Source organism: Dicentrarchus labrax, unplaced genomic scaffold (genome assembly GCF_905237075.1).
Source record: "Dicentrarchus labrax unplaced genomic scaffold, dlabrax2021, whole genome shotgun sequence".
Lineage (NCBI taxonomy): Eukaryota > Metazoa > Chordata > Actinopteri > Moronidae > Dicentrarchus > Dicentrarchus labrax.
Window position 1 is genome coordinate 28,269,305 of NW_026136714.1, and position 18,473 is coordinate 28,287,777.

The 18,473-nt window shown below is 39.3% G+C and overlaps 1 protein-coding gene and 2 long non-coding RNA genes across 4 annotated transcripts in view; 1 reads left to right on the forward strand and 2 right to left on the reverse strand.

Annotated features, from left to right (window-relative positions):
• Positions 1-18,473, forward strand: part of si:ch211-158d24.2 (multiple epidermal growth factor-like domains protein 9) — a 34,396-nt gene that overhangs the window by 7,463 nt on the left and 8,460 nt on the right. The window contains exons 3-4 of the mRNA XM_051422308.1: positions 9,887-10,026; positions 13,634-13,783. Of these exons, the coding sequence (XP_051278268.1) occupies positions 9,887-10,026; positions 13,634-13,783 (290 nt within the window). The remainder of the gene's footprint in view (positions 1-9,886; positions 10,027-13,633; positions 13,784-18,473) is intronic.
• LOC127375973 (uncharacterized) overlaps positions 1-18,473 on the reverse strand; it is a 47,674-nt gene that overhangs the window by 3,153 nt on the left and 26,048 nt on the right. The window lies entirely within an intron of this gene.
• On the reverse strand, positions 2,340-9,890 carry LOC127375967 (uncharacterized). 2 transcript variants are annotated; one of them, XR_007887467.1, is made up of 3 exons: positions 9,670-9,890; positions 8,202-8,349; positions 2,340-5,379 (listed from the first exon to the last, which is right to left on the reverse strand). It is a non-coding gene; the product is annotated as an uncharacterized LOC127375967 (long non-coding RNA). The 2 variants fall into 2 exon arrangements; XR_007887466.1 differs by lacking the exon at positions 2,340-5,379 and having other exon boundaries at positions 5,483-8,349.

Below are 18,473 nucleotides of genomic sequence, written 5' to 3' on the forward strand. Positions count from 1 at the left end.
TCAAGTAGCTTTAGTAATTTGACACTAACTTAATTTTGTCATTTTTATTTGTACTGTGAAACAAAAATATTTAGTAAAAAGTACATGATCAGGAATGGGCCTGTAACTTACAAAACTAAGTTAGTCTCACTTAAAATTACTAGTAAAAACTACTTAATCAAGAATGTTTTTAACTTAAGCGTTTGTGTTATGGAATTTTTTTGATGTAATCAGTTTCAAGATTTTTTTTAATTAAAAAAGCTAATTAGTGAACTAGTAAACACATTTGTTACCTTTAGACAGAGCTAAAACTGCTGCTGGCTCCAGTACACATATAGTGCACAGACATGAGTCACATTGATCTCATCTAACTCTCAGCAAGAAAGAAAATGAGTATCTATTCCAAAATGGCATAACCTTTAATCTACTGCACAGCATCCTCCATTCCTTTGGGTAAGCTTTTCGCAAATCTTTGGAACCTGCTGCAGGGATATGCCCACATTCAACACTGATGTTGGGGGATAAGGTCTGTGTTCCAGTTCATCCCAAAGGTGTTGGGTGGGGTTGAGCTCAGAGGTCTGTACAGGCTGATCAAGTTCTTCCACACCAAACTGGGGAAACCATTTCTTTACACAGCTAGTTTTGTGTATGAGGGAGTTGTCATTTTGAAACAGGAAAGGGACAAACTGCTGACACAGAGCTTACACTTTTGTCTGAAACATCATTGTATTTTGTAGCATTAAGTTTCCCCTTCATTTGAACTAGCCCCAGAACAAAAGTCCGGAGGGGCACACAGGATACAGTGTAGGATACGTACAGGTAGCTTAATGTTAACCTGTTCTTCAGTTCAGTAGTTACCTAATGTCATAGGCTAAGTGACAGACCCTCCAATTAATACTTAGCTATTTTGCCTTTATGATTTCACTCCATCATTCTTTTCAAACCTTTATGACATCAGGAGCGTTGATAGACACACACCGTAGAGGCAGGTTCACTTCCAGATGGCTGGGAGCAGAATGACAGCATAGCTTGAGGGAAAAGTTGGGATATTTGTTCTCAAAACACAAACAATCACACATGTGTAACTCCATCTGAGCTGTTATTAAGCAGTCCCTCAGTTTTTCTGAGGCCACATTATGTAATCGCAGTACAATATATAGCTCAAAGCCAGACAGAGTCCTCTTCTAAAACACTCTCTGTTGGTGTGAAAACCTGAGATCTGAATATGTGTGTGGCTTTGTGATGCTGACTCTGCTACATACATGTACTGTGGTCATCTTAAGAATGTCCCTTGCATTTCTGAGTCACTCCTGTTGTGTGTTAGTGTGTTTGTCTGAATATTTGACCAAATATAGATGGCATGACATCACAAGGAGATATTTCCAGCAGCAACTGACTGTAATCTAAAAGCTATCTAAAACATCAATGTGAACATCAGAATTCCGCATCACTTCCTTCATCACCTCTCTAGAGGTAGTTTGCATAGTCATTCGGCAGTATGATAGATAGTAGAATGGAATATCAATTTGTTCTCTTTTAACCCCAACGAAGCAGAATGCACAAGAAGCCATAAGAGATGTTTTTTTTATTTTGCGTTAAGATCACTCAATATCTTCAAACTTTGCATTAGACTTGATTGTTTAGCATCACAAACAAATTAGTTTATGCGTATTTGCAATGGCAGTTTTAGACAGAATGTATCTGATGTCAAGAAGTTCTGTTTGAGAAGAGAATTTGAATTTCAAAATGCACTGTAAGTTGCTGTACTTTGCATTTGCACTCTACTTTGCCTTGTGATGACACTAGTTATTCTCACCATTGGAGTATGACGTTGAGGCTGCCTAACAACCCACTGTGCTCTGTAACAGCGTGGATCCCAGTGGGTACATCAAATGGGGAAACAATAAGCCATCAGTACAAACAAGCACTGAGCTTATAGCTTGGGGTTGCTGATTAACTCACCTTTCACAAGAATTGCTGATAATGGCGTGACCTATGCTCACTGCCTCAATGGTGCAAGTTCTTATTTAGCTGACAGCAGTTTACAGTGTGTGAAAATAGTTTTCTGCCATACAGGGGAAGTGTATGGTACATATGGTATGTATGGTTTTTACAAAGAGACTTTGATATGCAGCCAAATATCAATTCAATTCAAATCATAACAGAAGTTATCTCAGGACACTTTTCAAATAGAGCAGGTCTAGACCGAACTCTTTATAACATTATTTACAGAGACCCAACAGTACCACCATGAGCAAGACCTTGGCGACAAGGGCAAGAAACCTAGGACAGATCCTTCGGCTCTAGGTGGGTGGTCGTCTGTCTTGACCAGTTGGGGAGGGAGAGGGAGGGAGAGAGGGAGAGACAGACAGACAGACAGACAGACAGAGACAGACAGAGACGCACAGTAAGTAAGTGCTGACCTTTATTTCTCTACAATTCCTGGATCCTTTTTTTTATTAGTTTTGCTTCCCCTATTGATAAGGATTGCAAGAACATTGTGGGATGGTCAGTGTGAACTTTTTTCTGCTTCTGAAAAGTTTAAGAACCACTGTGTTAAAGGAAAGTCAAGGGATCACTAGATTCATTAAGGTTGATCTTCTGGGAAGCAAACTGTTATCCATTATTTGTCAAGGTATTTCAGATATTCCATTAAAACACTTCCCCGTATGTCCTGGATCAACTGTGTTAATGTTGGATAATAAAACACCAATCAGTGGCAGTGGCACACATAAATATTGCCAAACCAATTGTCAAGTGTCCTGGGACACTAAACTTCACCGAAACCCAGACTAATGAAATTCCTTCAGGGTTAGCAGCTCTTTAAAGCCGTGTGCCATCTGTAATTGTATCCCTATTCAATGTTCTTAACATCCCTAATGAGATTTCCCCCTCTTGTCCTCTCATTTTGCATTTCGCCTGCAGTCATTCTGCAAGTCATGTGATTTAAAATGGACACACACTGTTACCCAATTTGTTGAGTTAGGTCATGCCAATATTTGACAGAAGAGCTGTATTAACCACTTGTATCTGTCATAACAGTTGTATCAGTGCTGTATTTGGGTCAGCTCCTGTGGGCATTGTCTGTAAGGCAATTCTTTTTACCATATTGTACGGAAGGCGCCACATTCTGTAATGAAATATTGATCGTGTGTGCAGATGTTTCTGCCTCTGTGTCACTCTGCAGTGGATGCATCGTTGCCATCTATGTGTCTGTTTGGTATTATTTGACTGTATTTGCTGATAATGAGTGCTGGGGACAGAGAAAAATCACTGAAAAAGCCTGAATTCATCCCTTTTGGCTAAAATGTCTTTAAGATCAAACATATGGCCAACTAAACAGGGTACAGGAATAAGGTTAAAATGTAACGCAGCAGCACCTGTTTTCATTCGAGCATTTGACTCGTGTCGCTGCCTAATCAAGTGGAAACAGTGAGCTGATTCGCAGCATCCTGCTGTAGTGGACTGCAGGGCCACATGTCTGAGTCTCTGACTGATGGCTGCTCTCAGAGGACCTGCAGTCAGTGCCTGACTGCGCTGCCCTATCTGTGGCTGGGTGTTCAGTGCAGAGTGCACATGTGCAGGGCTGGTACTGCTCTTTGATTAAATGCCTATTAGTTATGCATTATACTGTAATGTTTTTGGTTAATTAGCTGTTCATTTAGAGGCCTTTCTACAGTTGAACACGCATTTGTGTAAGAGGAGTGTCACTCTTCTTAAAGGAATAATCTGATATTTTGGAAATTGTGCACCCTGCACTTCCTATACACAGGTGGGATGTGTTTAGCTTAGCTAGCTTAGCACGACAACTGTAAGCAGAGAACAGATCACATGTCTCTCAGCTCTGTTGTCGAACACACCCTTTCTGGATTTGGCTGTTCACACGGCAATGCAACTAAACCTGCTTAGCGTAGTTCCCTGTTTATTTCGAGTGTTCACCTCCTGTTAATTATTCCCGTGATCACTTCCCTGTTGCAGAGAGGATGTTTGCTCTTATCTGACACCAGTGACAGCCCGATGGCCAGCTGCCGCAGAATGGGGTTAAGCTTTGTCGCCCATGTAATACTGACCTACTTAACATGTAGATCTGCACAGAGCAGTGAAATCACACCAAAACAATAACAACCCCCTCCTCCCGGCCAAGAAGGCACACATTAACACCAGGATTAGTGATCACAGAGGGAGGAGGTTTCAGCATCATTTCTATTTTTGAGTCTCATTTGAGTTAGGACTGCATGGTAAAAACATCATATTGCAATATTTTGACAGATATTGCAATTACAATAGATAGAAATGAAAATGATCACTTTTGCGACACAAATGAAATTTTCAAGGTTTTTTGGAGTGGGGGGTCTGTACCAAATAAATAAAATCTGGAGAACAAGATTTGTAGACCAGGCTGTCTCTTCAGCACTACAGAAATGAGAATGTTCACTGTAATTATTATAACTCCAGAAAATTGTTACGGATTACATCGTATCACAAACTCAATTTTGTAAGTTAAAGATTCTTGATTAAGCAGCTTTTACTAGTAATTTTAGTGACACTAACTTAGTTTTGTAAGTAACAGAAATATTCCTTGTTTTCACAGTACAAATAAAAATTCCAAAACTAAGACAGTGTCACTTAAAATGACTAAAGCTACTTAAAAAAGGAATGTTTTAAACTTACAAAATCGAGTTAGTTTTACTTTACTAATGTTTGATGTAATCAGTTTAGTAAAAGTTGAATTAACCTATCTGGTATTAGAGTGTACACAGTGATAGAGGATTGTAGTGGCAGCGTGGCTCAAGGTGCTGAAATGCTGCTTATACACAAGACAAAGTTACACAGATCACAACATGATCTCCTATGTCAAAAATAATTCCATTGGTGGCTGTAATAAGCAAAGTATTTGCAATTTGATGACGGTCTTTTGTAAGCTAAAACATGTATTGAAGTTTCAGTGTGTAGGTTTGAATGATTAGAATAGTTGATCAACCAATCACAGGCCTAGAATCCCTCAGACATCCAAAAAGAAAAAAGTCAGTCACAGCAAGGACGAAAAGGGCAAGGAGCACTCCCAGAGGTTGCCTTTCTCATCACATCACTGCTCCTTCTGTAATGAGCCTGGGGTTAAAATGTGTAAATGGAAGTTATTTCTAATCCTTCCTACCCCCTGCAGGCTTTATCACAGCTTCAAGCTTCTCACTGTTTACTCTAACTGCTGATCGGGGAATAACAACAGTTTCTTTTTGCTTAAACATAGTAAGAAATCGAGCGCCCGGTTGGCTCAGTCGGTAGAGCTGGCAGTCCATGTACGGAGTTGCTGCAGCAGCCCGGGTTCGAATCCGACCTGTGGTCCTTTGCTGCGTGTCATCCCCTCTCTCTGTCCCCCTTTCCTGTCTATCCCAGCTGTCACTATCAATAAAGGCAAAAAAACCAAAACAAAAACTTAGTAAGAAATCAGTAAAACAGTTTCTCATCACAGCCTGAATGTAGAAGAAAGTGTATCAGACTAATGTTTACTGCCCGGTATGTTTAATAACAATAATAATTGTAAATAAAGATGAAAACAAGTACTGCAAGTCAAGAAGCATAAATAGAAAAATGACAATGATAAATGAAAAAAATATAAAGACAATATATACAATATGACTTCTGTTTTAAATGGTAGTTGTACAGTTTGTGCAGGAATGTGCAAAATATCACAGTACAGGGTTCCCATGTGTCCCAAATACTCTGGAAATATTCTATGTTGGTCTGGAACATTTGAATTGTATTTTAGCCCCTCACTCAAACTGCCTACATAAACCATATTTTGTTTGAAACTCGACTGTTGTTGTTGTGTAGTGTGCTGTGTGGTATAACACTTCAAAAACTAGAGTTAAATGTGTCAATACCAGGCCTAGCAGTACAATTTATTGGAGTGCTGTCCTGTATTGTCATGGAAAATGTCCTGGAAAATGATATATTAAAAAGAGTTGGAACCCTGACAGTATTAAGCATAAGGAATATTTGCAAGAAACAGAAATTGGCAATAACATATGAAAAGCATATTATAAAGACAATAAAAGAAACAATATGCACAGTGTTGTTTAAATGAAGAGCTGTAAAAGGTCACATTATAAGTTAGAAAAATATTAGGGTAGAAGACACACTTTTATGAATGAATCATTTTAAAATGATTTAAATTAGAATATACACGGTACCCCTTGTCTGCGTGTGCAATAAATTATAAGGCTTTTAGTACAGATTTTGGTGATTTTGGTGGACTCATTCTTTAGGGACAGACTAGGGATGCACGGTAATTATAAGGGCAGATAAATTATTGGCCAATAATGGGAAATTTATATTATTATGAATTATGGGGATAATGAAATTATAGCCAATAAATTATCGGTCCATTATAATAATAATAATTTTTGAATTCTTATGCAAAACATTTAATAACCTTTATGTTCTATGAAAGTATGATTGTGAAGGTCTTTGATCAACTTTACTAGAAGAACTGAATGAACATTTGAAGAGCCATATCTGTTGTTTGTTGATATGACAGTGATTTCAGATTTGGTTAGGTCAGAGCTGTTAAATCATCCATCTTTGCTCATTACATCACAGCGTTTCTTGCCAATAAAACTATGAATTTCTGTATCCACCCTGAGAAGCAGGTAAGTATCAGTTATCATATCAGCTAAAAAAAAAGAAAAGACGATGGATGAATGGATGAGAGAACTTGCAGGAAGTCAAGTGTGGAATCAGGACTGCAGTCCAGAGATGCTTAAAGGTCACAAGTAAAGCACATAGAGCCGCTTTTAGTTTGGAAACTGCGGAGATTCTCAAGTGATGTGCTTTTTTGAGGATTCACAGTCAATCTCAGCAGTTATTATACAGAGAAATGTGCCATCAGTGGTGAGGCTTCCAGTACAAACGTGTACTTTGACATTTTCTCAGCATCTGTATCTTTCCACGAGGAATGACGAGCGTCTTCCATCAGACAGGATCCATCTTACTGATGACGCACACATTTGTCGCGCAGGCTCTCTTATCATGCTTGTTGCAGAAATTTGAATTATTTCACATTTCTAGAGCTGAAACCATTAGTCAATTAATTGATTAGTAGATTGACAGAAAATGATTCAGTAACTGTTGATTATCAGTCAGTTAATGCCAAACATTTTCTGCTCTCAGGTTCTCAAATGAAAAGATTTGCTTCATTGTAAATGAAGTATGTTTGGATTTAGACTGCTGGTTGGAAAAAGCAAGACATTTAAAGACGTCCCCTTCTCCTCTGGGAAATGATGATGAACATGAAATGAAAATTTAAAAAGGATCAATGAATAAACAACTAGTCAATTAATTAAGAATACAATCAGGAGATTAATTGATAATCAACTTACTAAGAATAACATGACATTTGTCTAAAATGGCTTTGCAGAAGGATGAACTTTTGATTCATAAGATTTTGTTGATTTCTTTGAAATGAAACAAAAACATTTAATTTAATGATTTAATAGGGACATATTAACTACGGTTTTGTTGAATAATGATAAACCAATTAATATCATATCAATAATTCAGACTTTAAATTTCCGATCCCCGCTTTTTTACCAGTATGGGCATGGAATAGGTGTTAAATTGCATCCATAATGGTCCTAAAAAGTCTTAAATTTAACCTGTTGAAACCTGCAGAAACAGTGCAACAGTGCACCCCTAATCTCCAGACCTTCAGTACTAAATATTGACTCTCCAGGAGGCCATCTGCCACTCCACATAAGTGAATTTTATAGATTAATTAATTATTATTAATTATAGCTTTTTGAAAGGAAGCACTTTAGTGGAGATTCTGCTCACTGTCTCTGTGACAATTGGACATTGTCTCTCTGACTTTCATTTAATCAGGGTCATGATGCTGCATGTGGATATTTTTTGCTTTTGTTTGGATGTGTGTGTTTATCCGGGAGAATGAGGACTGTTGATCTCCCAGCCTTGTCCTCAGCATAGCCCACTCCCCACTGAGCATCGCCGTGGGCCTCCTGATTTGCATTAAGTGCAGTTGTTTTAACAAAGCCCCATTTGTACGAGGACCCACGCACATGCTCACAGACAGTGCTCGCAGTCACTCATGATTTACTTAAACTGTTTTGAAGTCATTGTCCCCAGATTATGATTCTGAGTCCATTGTCTGGGTTTGAGGGGTGATCAGGCTTGACTTAAGCATTGTACTTTTCCTAGGAAATTACCTTGAGTGTGGGTGGGATGAGAGAGCCGTGGATGATTTTACTTTAGGGAAAAATAAAAAATCTCTTGCTGCCTCTCACTTTTCCCTCATGTATAAATGAGCATGCAGCATATTTAACAGCCAGTAACACAGAATGGTGCAGATCCAACCTGGAACAGACACATTAACAAATGAAATAAGTCATGTGTGTTATTGCTGAAGAGCTCACATGCAATTGGATTTAACTTTGCTGGAGCATTCTTGGAGGCATTATCCGCTGAGAGCAGTCATACTCTGTTACGTAAAACACACAAAGCCAATAAAAGGCTTTAATGCTCAATGCTCTGATTTCTTGTGTTTAGTTCTGTTTATAGTTATTTCACACACCATAGATTTATTTATTTTTGTTAAGAATTGTGACCTTAACATATAATTAGCGAGACATTTTACAGTGTAAAAATCAACTTGTCACTGCTCTGGTGGACAAATTAAGTGAAGGTGACACTTTTTCTAAATTACCTGAAACATAATTTGGCATTTTTATACTGCAATTTCTTTCTCATCAGCTGGGATATACATTGATAATGTGATAATATCACCGATTGGAGGAGTAAAGATTACATATGCTTCTTGGAGAGACTGAATATTGCGTTTACACCTTTTGAACATTGGGACTGTATACTGCAAAGACAGCACTTCTAGAAAAGAGGCAAATATTCTTAAATAATGATCAAATGTTCTTGTATTGAGCAAAAAAAAATCAGTTTTGCTTGGCTAGAATTCTTAAAACTAGAATACCAATCTAGCCACAAGTTGTGCAAGTAGTATTAATCTTAAAAATAGGAAAAATAATCTGTTCCTCTGCTGGGATATTATGCAGACCATTGTTGTAATCTGTAAAAGGTTCAATCTAGCTCAATATTAGTGTAACATCTTATTAAGACAAAATGTTCTTAAAACGAGATTACTTTTCTAATGTAAAACTTTCTTGACAAGATTATTTTTCTTTTTAGACAAAAAAATAAGACTCATTGCACCGAAACAAGGCTATTTTTCTTTCCTGAGATTACATTTTTCGCAGTATAGTTTGGCTTTTTTTAAATCTCAGATTTTTTCGAGATGCACAATATGGTTAATGAAAACTGTACACAGTGAGGTTTGTTGGTTATCCAATATATATAACTTTGCAACATTGTTTTTGGAAAAATAGTTTGATCACCACATAATGAATTTGTTGTATCGGGATGGCAGCAGGAATCTCAGAGAACTAGGTCAAATTAAACAAAAACCATGTGTGTAGCTAGATTAACACTAGTGGTAGGTAGGTGAGGTTGTGTTATTTTTTGATTTTGGTTTACCAATCCTTTAGATACAGACTGAATGACTTCTTAGGAAATGCATATGGGGAATAACAGGTTTTATGCACTGCCCAACATGCCAAACATTTTAGTGGAGAAACAAAACTGTAAGTGACTCAGGCTGCTTCATACCTGGAGCAGAGCTATAGGAAGCAGATGGATGGATGGGAGAACTGCAGGAAGTCAAGTGTGGAATCACCTCAACAGTCTGGACGTCAGCTGTCAGGGCTGCAGTCCAGAAAGCAAACACACAGAGCTCCCTTCACACCTCGGCATTCTGTTGCATTAAATGAAAAGCTCTCTGTGTTTTGCACACTATTGATTCTGTCTTCTGTTCTGCCTCTTTCAGCTCAGGGATATGTGTGTGCAAGACGGGAGTGTACGGACCCAAGTGTGACGAATGCCACCCGGGGTTCTTCCACTTCAGCAGCACTGGTTGCCGGCCCTGCCAGTGTCACAACCACACCAACTACTGCCATCCACAGTCGGGTGAGTCTGCTGAGGACATAGAAAATATTGGCATGATGCACGGTATCACTTTTCTAATTAAACAGACTTGCTGCTCTTTTTTTCTGTATAAAACTCAATATGTCAGCGTTGGTCACCTTTGATGGAATGATTTTTCCACAATTTGTAGTATCTATAAAAGTTTACATTTAAAGATTTAGATTTAATTACATTCAATTAAAAAAGAACATAATGCCGCAGCTTTACCTTGAATCTGTGTCCTCATTGTAAGCTCATGGGGACACCAGTTTTAATGTTGAGTAAAGACGAAACAAGCAAAGAAAGTAGGAAGAGCAGCTGTGACGTATTGGCTGGTGAATGAAAGGTGTGAAAGTCTCTGTAGGAGCACTTGTTGGAAAGGGAAAGGGTTCACGCCCCTTTTTTAAAATTCAGTGAATGAAATGGTCAATAGTAACAGAATGCCTAGATTGACGTTTTAGTTTTAATTAAAGTTGTAGAATTGTTAAAAAATTATACCAAAAAAATCCCCTAAAAAAAAATAATAAAAACTTAAAAAAAAAAAAGGTCCAATCTGTACCAGTGAAATGCTTATAGGTTCCCCGTAAACTGAACTTGAAGCTATGTGCAGGTTAACACCCCGGCACTGTACGCTGACAGTAATCTGCTGTGTTGGAGTAGAGACTTTGGCTGTACACAAACCCTCCTGTTACGTAAGTCAATATTTACTGTGGAACCACAACAGAATTCAGTTCATAAGATGGAACTCAAGGAGACCAGGAAGTGTGGTGAATCAGAAGCAAATGGATTGTAAGATGATTGAAATGTATCACAAATCCAGTGTGTGATTTAAGGTGTATTTATCCTCCTCTGTGTCCTTGCTCACATGCAAAGCAGGATTGCTGCTCACCTCCCGGCAGTCAGGCTTTGAGACTGTCTAGAGACAGGCAGGAGGAAATGTGGAGGGGGTCAGGGTGGTAGTGGGAGGGGTCTAGTTTTAGAAGCCATATGTCTTTCCATTATAATGCAGGGGCAGATGGAGTGCTGTAGCCTTGCCTGGGCTCAGTGTTCACAGTGCCATGGATTAACATAGCTCAGGTTTGACAGCTCCCTGTAAAGACTGACCCTGGCCTCTCCCCAGGGCAGCTTACACAAGAACACATTGTGCAAAAGCAAATTATACAGTATCCCAAACACTGTGGACCTCAGATAAACATGACAGAGACTTGTCATGTCCAACAGAGCAGAGGTAGACTGTCCCTACACTGACTTTTCAGACTTGATAAGAATGCAGAGAAATTGACAAATTTGAAATAAGAATAAGTAGTTTTATGATTTGATATTCACCTCTGAAACCTTGATTAAATCCTGCTCTATACATTTTGGTGTTGGAAATGCATTAAAGCTGCAGTAGATAATTTTTGTAAAAAATAACTTTTTGTCATATTTGGGTTGAAAGCTTGAAGATAGTTGATTGTTGAGTCTCATTCCTAGGGTCCCAAACCCCTCTGAATTTAACGCCCTGGCAATGAGACTTATACAATCAAGTGTCTGTCCTGGCTCTGATTGGTTGTTTACATTCAGCCCCAGTGAATTCTTGCAAATGCTATTTGGAGCACTGGGTGGAGCCGAGGAACCTGATTTTTTTTCACAGATTATCTGTTTTATGTACTACTGTCAGGATAATGAAAACCAAAAAGTTTTTTTTAAGTGACCTACTGCAGCTTTAAATCAAGTTGTTTCAATGTAGCACAACACCTATAAAACAAATTTAGCCTCATTCTACTCAGGAAACCCATCATTTATCACAAAACCTGCATGAAAGCTGTTGTTCCTCCTCACTAGTCCATAATTTGGTGTAAGGAAGCACTTCCAGGCCAAACCCCTCTTTAACCCACAACTGAACCTTTTAATGTGCAGCTTTCAGCAGCTGATTTGACTTATTATCAGCTCCTCTGTTGACATTCAGTTAATGTATGGGTTGAAGGGGAGCCTGCAATCTCTTTCAAGGCTCATGATTGATACTGCTGTTGCATAATTTGGTCCGTGGACAGGTTTCGTCATGTCTACATAACCTCTATGTATGATTATGGAGGCAAAACAGCTCAACCACAAACAGCAGAGCAGTGACACCATCACAAATATTTACAATAATAACAATTTATGACTTAATTTCGGACAATATACAGTTTTTTTATGTAAGTAATGTGAGTAATGAAATGTACCAAAGTCAGTATTGCAAGGTAGATTAAAATGTGGCAGTGAATATGCTAACTTCATGTAATACATGAAGCCAGAACTAACTCTGGATATCTGAGTTTCAAAAACTGTTTACAGCGAGTGATTCACTGACCCTTTTTTGCTCCGGGATCACTTCTCGGGTATCATACAGGCCGTCCTATCTTGTTGATGGAGCCTGCAGGCAAGACTTGGGGCAAATAAAATACATCTACATCCTCTGCATGTTTAAAATAATTATTGTGTGATATGATCAAAATCTCGTATCCAGATATAGGTAATTTCATATCCAAGGATGCACATTTTCTTTAAATTCAGTGAAAAATAGTTTATGTATAATGACCAAATGGCAAATTGTTGTGCAAATTTTCAATTAAGCATAGAAAGAAATATAAAATATTAATATATAAGTATTAAATAAACAATAAAGAATAAGATATGATAGACTTTATTGATCCCACACTGGGGAAATTCACTTGCTACAGCAGCTCCAGATACAACACAAGACAAATAAATTCTGCTTAATTTGAACTGTTACTAATGGGCTGTGGCCAAAGTCACGTTAGTGTCTGTAACTGTAAACTGTGAACTGTAAGTCAATTCAGTTCAGTACACAGTGGGGAAAAATTGACACCTGACGCTTCATCATGAACCCTTAATCATTGAAAAAAGTTCAATACTAGGCCTACTGGTAAATTATATGACCCTATTCTGTGCTATTCTGGTCCTTTTTAAATAAGGTCAGCGAATTAGTACAACTTTGATCTAAACAATATTTCTCATTTATTTATGCTACCATTATTATGGACAGAATAAGCATCATAATTTGTTATTTGCTAGATTGATTTTAATCAATGTATGTAAGTGTAAATAGCATTTGCTTTTCCCCTCTGACTGTGTAGCAACCCTTTTTTTATGACTGGATATATTTTTAGTATGTGTTCCCTCTCTGCTCTTGCAAAAAAGAACTTGAATTCTATGAGATTCCTCAATATAATAAAGGTTATAATAATAAGCAAGTCTTTCAGAGGGTAACAGTGGATGGATTGATCATGTTTCTTTCAATACTCTCTTGGAAAGGAAAACTCTCTTGACTTTTCTGTAACATGTAATTGATAAAACTCGCTAACGATATACGAAGAAACCTGATAAGGTCAAGGTGATGTGGCACATAAAAGATTTAATTCTGTGGTTCTCGTGGAGCAGTGAACACATGCAACTTTGTAATGTTGCTGGTATGAAATAGTCAGAGAGAAACTGAACACCAGCTGCTAGCTGCACCACTCAAAACTCTGATTAATTCATAAAAAAGGTAGCGAGAGTTCTAAAACCACTTGGTGTGCAGATCCAGAAAATGCCCCTCTAATCATGTGACCTTTGTTCTGTCCTCCAGGAGTGTGTCTGAACTGTGAGGGCAACACCCAGGGATCCAACTGCGATGAGTGTAAGCCTGGTTTTTACCGCAACCCTGGAACTGCCCTGACTGAAGCCTGTGCACCGTGTCCCTGCTCCAACTTCACCTCCAGCGGCACCTGTCACACCGGTCAGTCCCACGCTGCTCACAGCCACACGTCAGGCATTAGCTCAGTTCTTGATCCTTGTGATTAAGCAGGTTTGTCTTCACTGGCTGGATACACAGCATTAAGTCAGTGCTGATCCTGGGCATTCTGACACTGATAATGTCTTAGAAAACGTTTTCCTCTGTCAAACTGTGCCCTAGCAGTGCTTTAAGTATCTCAATGTGACATCAGGGCGTTGACCTTTGGCCAGTTATCTAAGGTAATAAGAGAAATGCAATCAAAGGGAGACAAGATGAAAAGGAGAGAAGCCAGCAATGCACAATTAATTGCAATATTATCAAAATGTGGCCAAGTGCATCCAAACCACAGAAGCTGCAGTTTGTTTGATATAGGTCAAATGTGTGACAAACAGCATTATAATGAAGTACTGTAGTGCTGCAGAGATCCCCTTATCTACAAATGTTGTTTACCAAATTTAATAAAACATGTTTGTTTGGTATAGACCCCAACAAATGTCACATCATCATGATTTCATAGTTGTTGTTTTTTTCAGTGAAAATTACATTTTTGACCTCACCTGAAAATGAGAATCATTGTGTTTTTGTTAGCTTTGAATGAGCTGTTTTTATCTACAGAGGGCCGCCATGTACCACCATGTTTCTACAGTAGCCCAGAACGGACAAACCAAACACTGGTTCTAGATAGGACCTTTCACGTTTTTTTGTGGGGATCCCCAGCCACTGTAGTTTCTCCTGCACGTTTGGAATGGGAGGGTGAGGTGAAGGTGTTGCAATCAGTTTTGTAGAAGCCTTACACAGTCCAGAGAGTTTGTGTCAGCTGTGGTTGGTTAAAACCATTTGAAGGCTTTTACGGCATTACCAACTCAATCTCACCATGAACACAGAGCAAAGCTGAAATTTCAATTCACTTCCATTAGTGAACTGAGAGGCCTTTTTACCTTCAAGTACCATTCACATGAATAATTCATGAATCAACACATCTCTAGTGGCTTAACGCTGCAGAAAAAAAAATCAGCTCTCCAAATGTCTCTAACCAGACAAAAGAAACCTGCCAAATTCAGCCATTAGTTCCAGTCTCTCTTCATTTACTTGTATAGAGAGGTGCATTTACATATCTGCCTCAGAATCCACATTGATTCTGTGGTGACTGATTCTGCACGCCACTCCCTAATGTGACCAGAATGACTGTGACTTTGACAGGCTGTTGCCTGTTTCCAAAAAGGCATTTACGTACATCTAGGTTGGCTTCGTCTGTTGTGCACCCAACAGCACACTTAATGAACAGCAACATGTTGTATTACTGCTTTTTATGCCCAGGGTTCTGTCTATCAGGCTACATACAGCTTCAACTAATGTACACAAATAATTGTTGTTATTTACTTAAATGTTCTACAAGGAGTTTTTAACTGGTTCTAAATCTCTCCAAAACAACTGGACCTGCTGATTAATACAGCTAAAAACACTGAATAAAGCAGTTCCACCTTAAAAATCACTGCTTCTCCCACGCTGTTGGACAGACAAAGGACGTCCCGGAGGGGCTGCGAGCCGAGCTGCTGCTAACGTTAGCTCAGCTTGTTTCTCTGATAACTTAAGATCCAGACGTCCGATGACTAAAATCCTTCATCTGGTTCAAATCTAGAGTTAAACAGCACCAAGATCTAAACAGTGGATGGTAACAATGTGGCTTCAGACTGGATCAACAGTCAATGTATGACAGCTTCTGGCAGACAACCACAACACTGACGCAGGCACAAAGGGGATATGACGCTATTGACTGGCAACCGGTGAAACGCAGCGTTACCTGAATAAAATGACAGATTTCTCTAAGTTTGAACATTGTTGGAAACATTTGGGATAATGGAAGTACACAAATCAACTACATATAGAACATACACCGATCAGCCATAAGATTGTAAGCACTGGCAGTTGAAGTGAATAACACTGATTATCTGGTTATCATGGCTCCTGTCAGTGGGTGGGATATATCAGGTAGCAAGTGAACTTTTTGTCCTCAAAGTTGATGTGTTAGAAGCAGGAAAAATGGGCGTGTGAGGATCTGAGCGAATTTGACAAGGGCCACATTGTGATGGCTAGACGACTGGGTCAGAGCATCTCAAAAACCGCACAATTTATGACCACCAGCGTGCCCAGATGGTCATAATGTTATGGCTGATCGGTGTAGGTCTAGTGTTTATAGATATTGTAATGGGGAAATGTTACACATTATGGCTTTAATGCCTGTCATCAGGGCAGATCAATGAAATATGGTAGTTAGAAACACTACCACTTTTATCACAGGGGCTGCCAAAATCAGCACAAAATGAAAGTTCCTTGTAGGGGCTTTCAGTGTTTCTATTAATTTACAAAATAAAATAATCTTCTAGAGTTTCAGAACTAGAGTGCTTTCGATCTCTATTTTTCAGACAGTCTGGGATTAACAGTGACCTTCCTGTATGACCCCACTTCTCTCACCTCCAGGCTGCTGCTGTCCTACTTACACAACACACCCAAAGGTCTCTGTTGGGTTGGGATCTGGGTTGAACAACAGTCACGGCCATGTTCCTAAACCACCTCACTACTGCCTTACTACTGACATTTTATTTTATAACAGCTTAACTAACCAAAAGGTATGCACCTGTTCAGTGATAATGCTTAAGGTACGCCCTGTGCTGTGTGAAGTTTGATGGATTGATGAATTCATGTTACTGCCTGCTACTGGCATGTCACAACAGACACCAGAATGTATTTTCTATATCTAATCTGCCAGTCACCTACACACCCTATGTATACCCCCTCCACTTAAAGCATCCATAAGCTGTGTGTAAAACACGCCTCTGGGTACGGAATTTACTGAGTGTGTTCTAAAGTGTTTGCTGTTAGCTAAAAAACAGTCTCAACCAGTCATTTCGATTACGCCACACATCTCAGATAGAATCCACACATCAGTTAATTGTCTATACCCAAAGTTAACCCACTTATCAAGTGACCTGGTTCATAGTGTGTTCACGTGAATATCAAAACTATAGAATAACCCAGTTAGGTTCATAATGATTTCTGAATACTCCTGTGTTAAACAGGCCAAGGAAACCACTGCTTATTTTCATTATCATTCATTCTACTTTTTGATTATTTGACAAAGACTATAAAACATCAAAAACTGTTAACAAACTCCATGTAGTGTTTCAAGAGCCCAAAGTGATGTCTTCATACATGGTGTCATCACAAAAACCCAAAGGTATTCATGGCTATGGCTGCAACTAACGATTAACTACGATTTATCGTTTGGTCTATAAAACATCAAAAACTAGTGAAAATCCCCCAGTCATTATGCAGCATTCCCACCAAGAGAATAAAATGATTTGTGTGAGTAGATTACATGCAAAGATGTATCATATGTAACTAGCTAGCTAACAGTTTATGTAAATTAGCTAGCTAATTCTATATTGCGATTTTGCTCTAGAAAATTGTCAGGAGGACCACTCTGTATACCAACATCTATGTTTAACGGAATAACATGGCGGTATGTAGCTTTCGTCATTTTCATACACTGAACCAGTTTATCAAGTATTGCAGCCGGTGTAGTTTCTCCTTCATGCTCGGAAGGCTGAGCTGCATTCAGATGATTGCAATCTGCAACTTCAAAACTAAATGGCACTAGATCCTACACACTGAACCTGTTGATTGACTAATATATTAATGGTATATTAACTAATTGTTTCAGATCGGGACCAAACCTTTTGATACTATTTTGCTGGCGGACAGGACACCAAAGGTGGAAGGGGAGCTTGTGTGACCTGGTTTATTTGCGTTAACAGGGTGTTCAGTGAAAAAGCGATTAGCTTCAATTCCAAGACCTTAATTACAGTGTGGCCAGGAGCCATGTTACGCCACGTAGAACGTGTGATCAGCCTTTAATGGTTGGTTCATCTGGCTCACACAATCACACCATGACATAGTGGCTTCGATCACAGCTTATCCACGTCAAGCAGCTCCTGAACCCTCTCCCCAAACTGCCTATTGATGTTTTCATTCAGCATTACGTCACTGTGCTCACTACACTCACTTATTCCTCATCATATTCTCTCACCTTGCCCTTCCCCTTTCTGGACCAATCATCAACAGCGTTGCCATGTCCTGACTGCCCCGCATTGGCAGGGGCCTGCATGGCAACAGCCATGTATGGATGCACTTAGGCTGTCAGGTTATGTTTGCCACTGCCAGGGGCCACAGCGGAGGTTGCGCAATGTGGGAGGGAGGGGAAGGGACACGAACCAGGCTGAGCTGAGCTGGGAAAGCTTGAGCACAGCTGGGCCATTTCAGCGCCAGTCAGGCAGCAACAGACTGGGGGGATGGGCACCATCACGTTCTCTGTTCAGACAGAAACACCGTAGGAAGAGCTGTGTTAGAGAGGACATGATCAGAAATATGCTCAGGATCGTGTCCACAGAGAGCCGCTCCTATGTTAATAGTGTGTAAGTCTGTGGAGGATGCTTTATACTAAACCCTGGAGCTGGAAAGAGAAGCAGTCTCCAAGCAGAGGTTGCCCTGGCAACAGTGACAAATGAGAAGATGCCACAATGCAGTATCATGGCTCCACACTGGAGGATAGATGCTTTCTAATTGTGCTGATGAGGCCTGTTGCAGTAAATGAATACCCCTCCATACTGACACACACAGAGGTAAACTAGAGCAT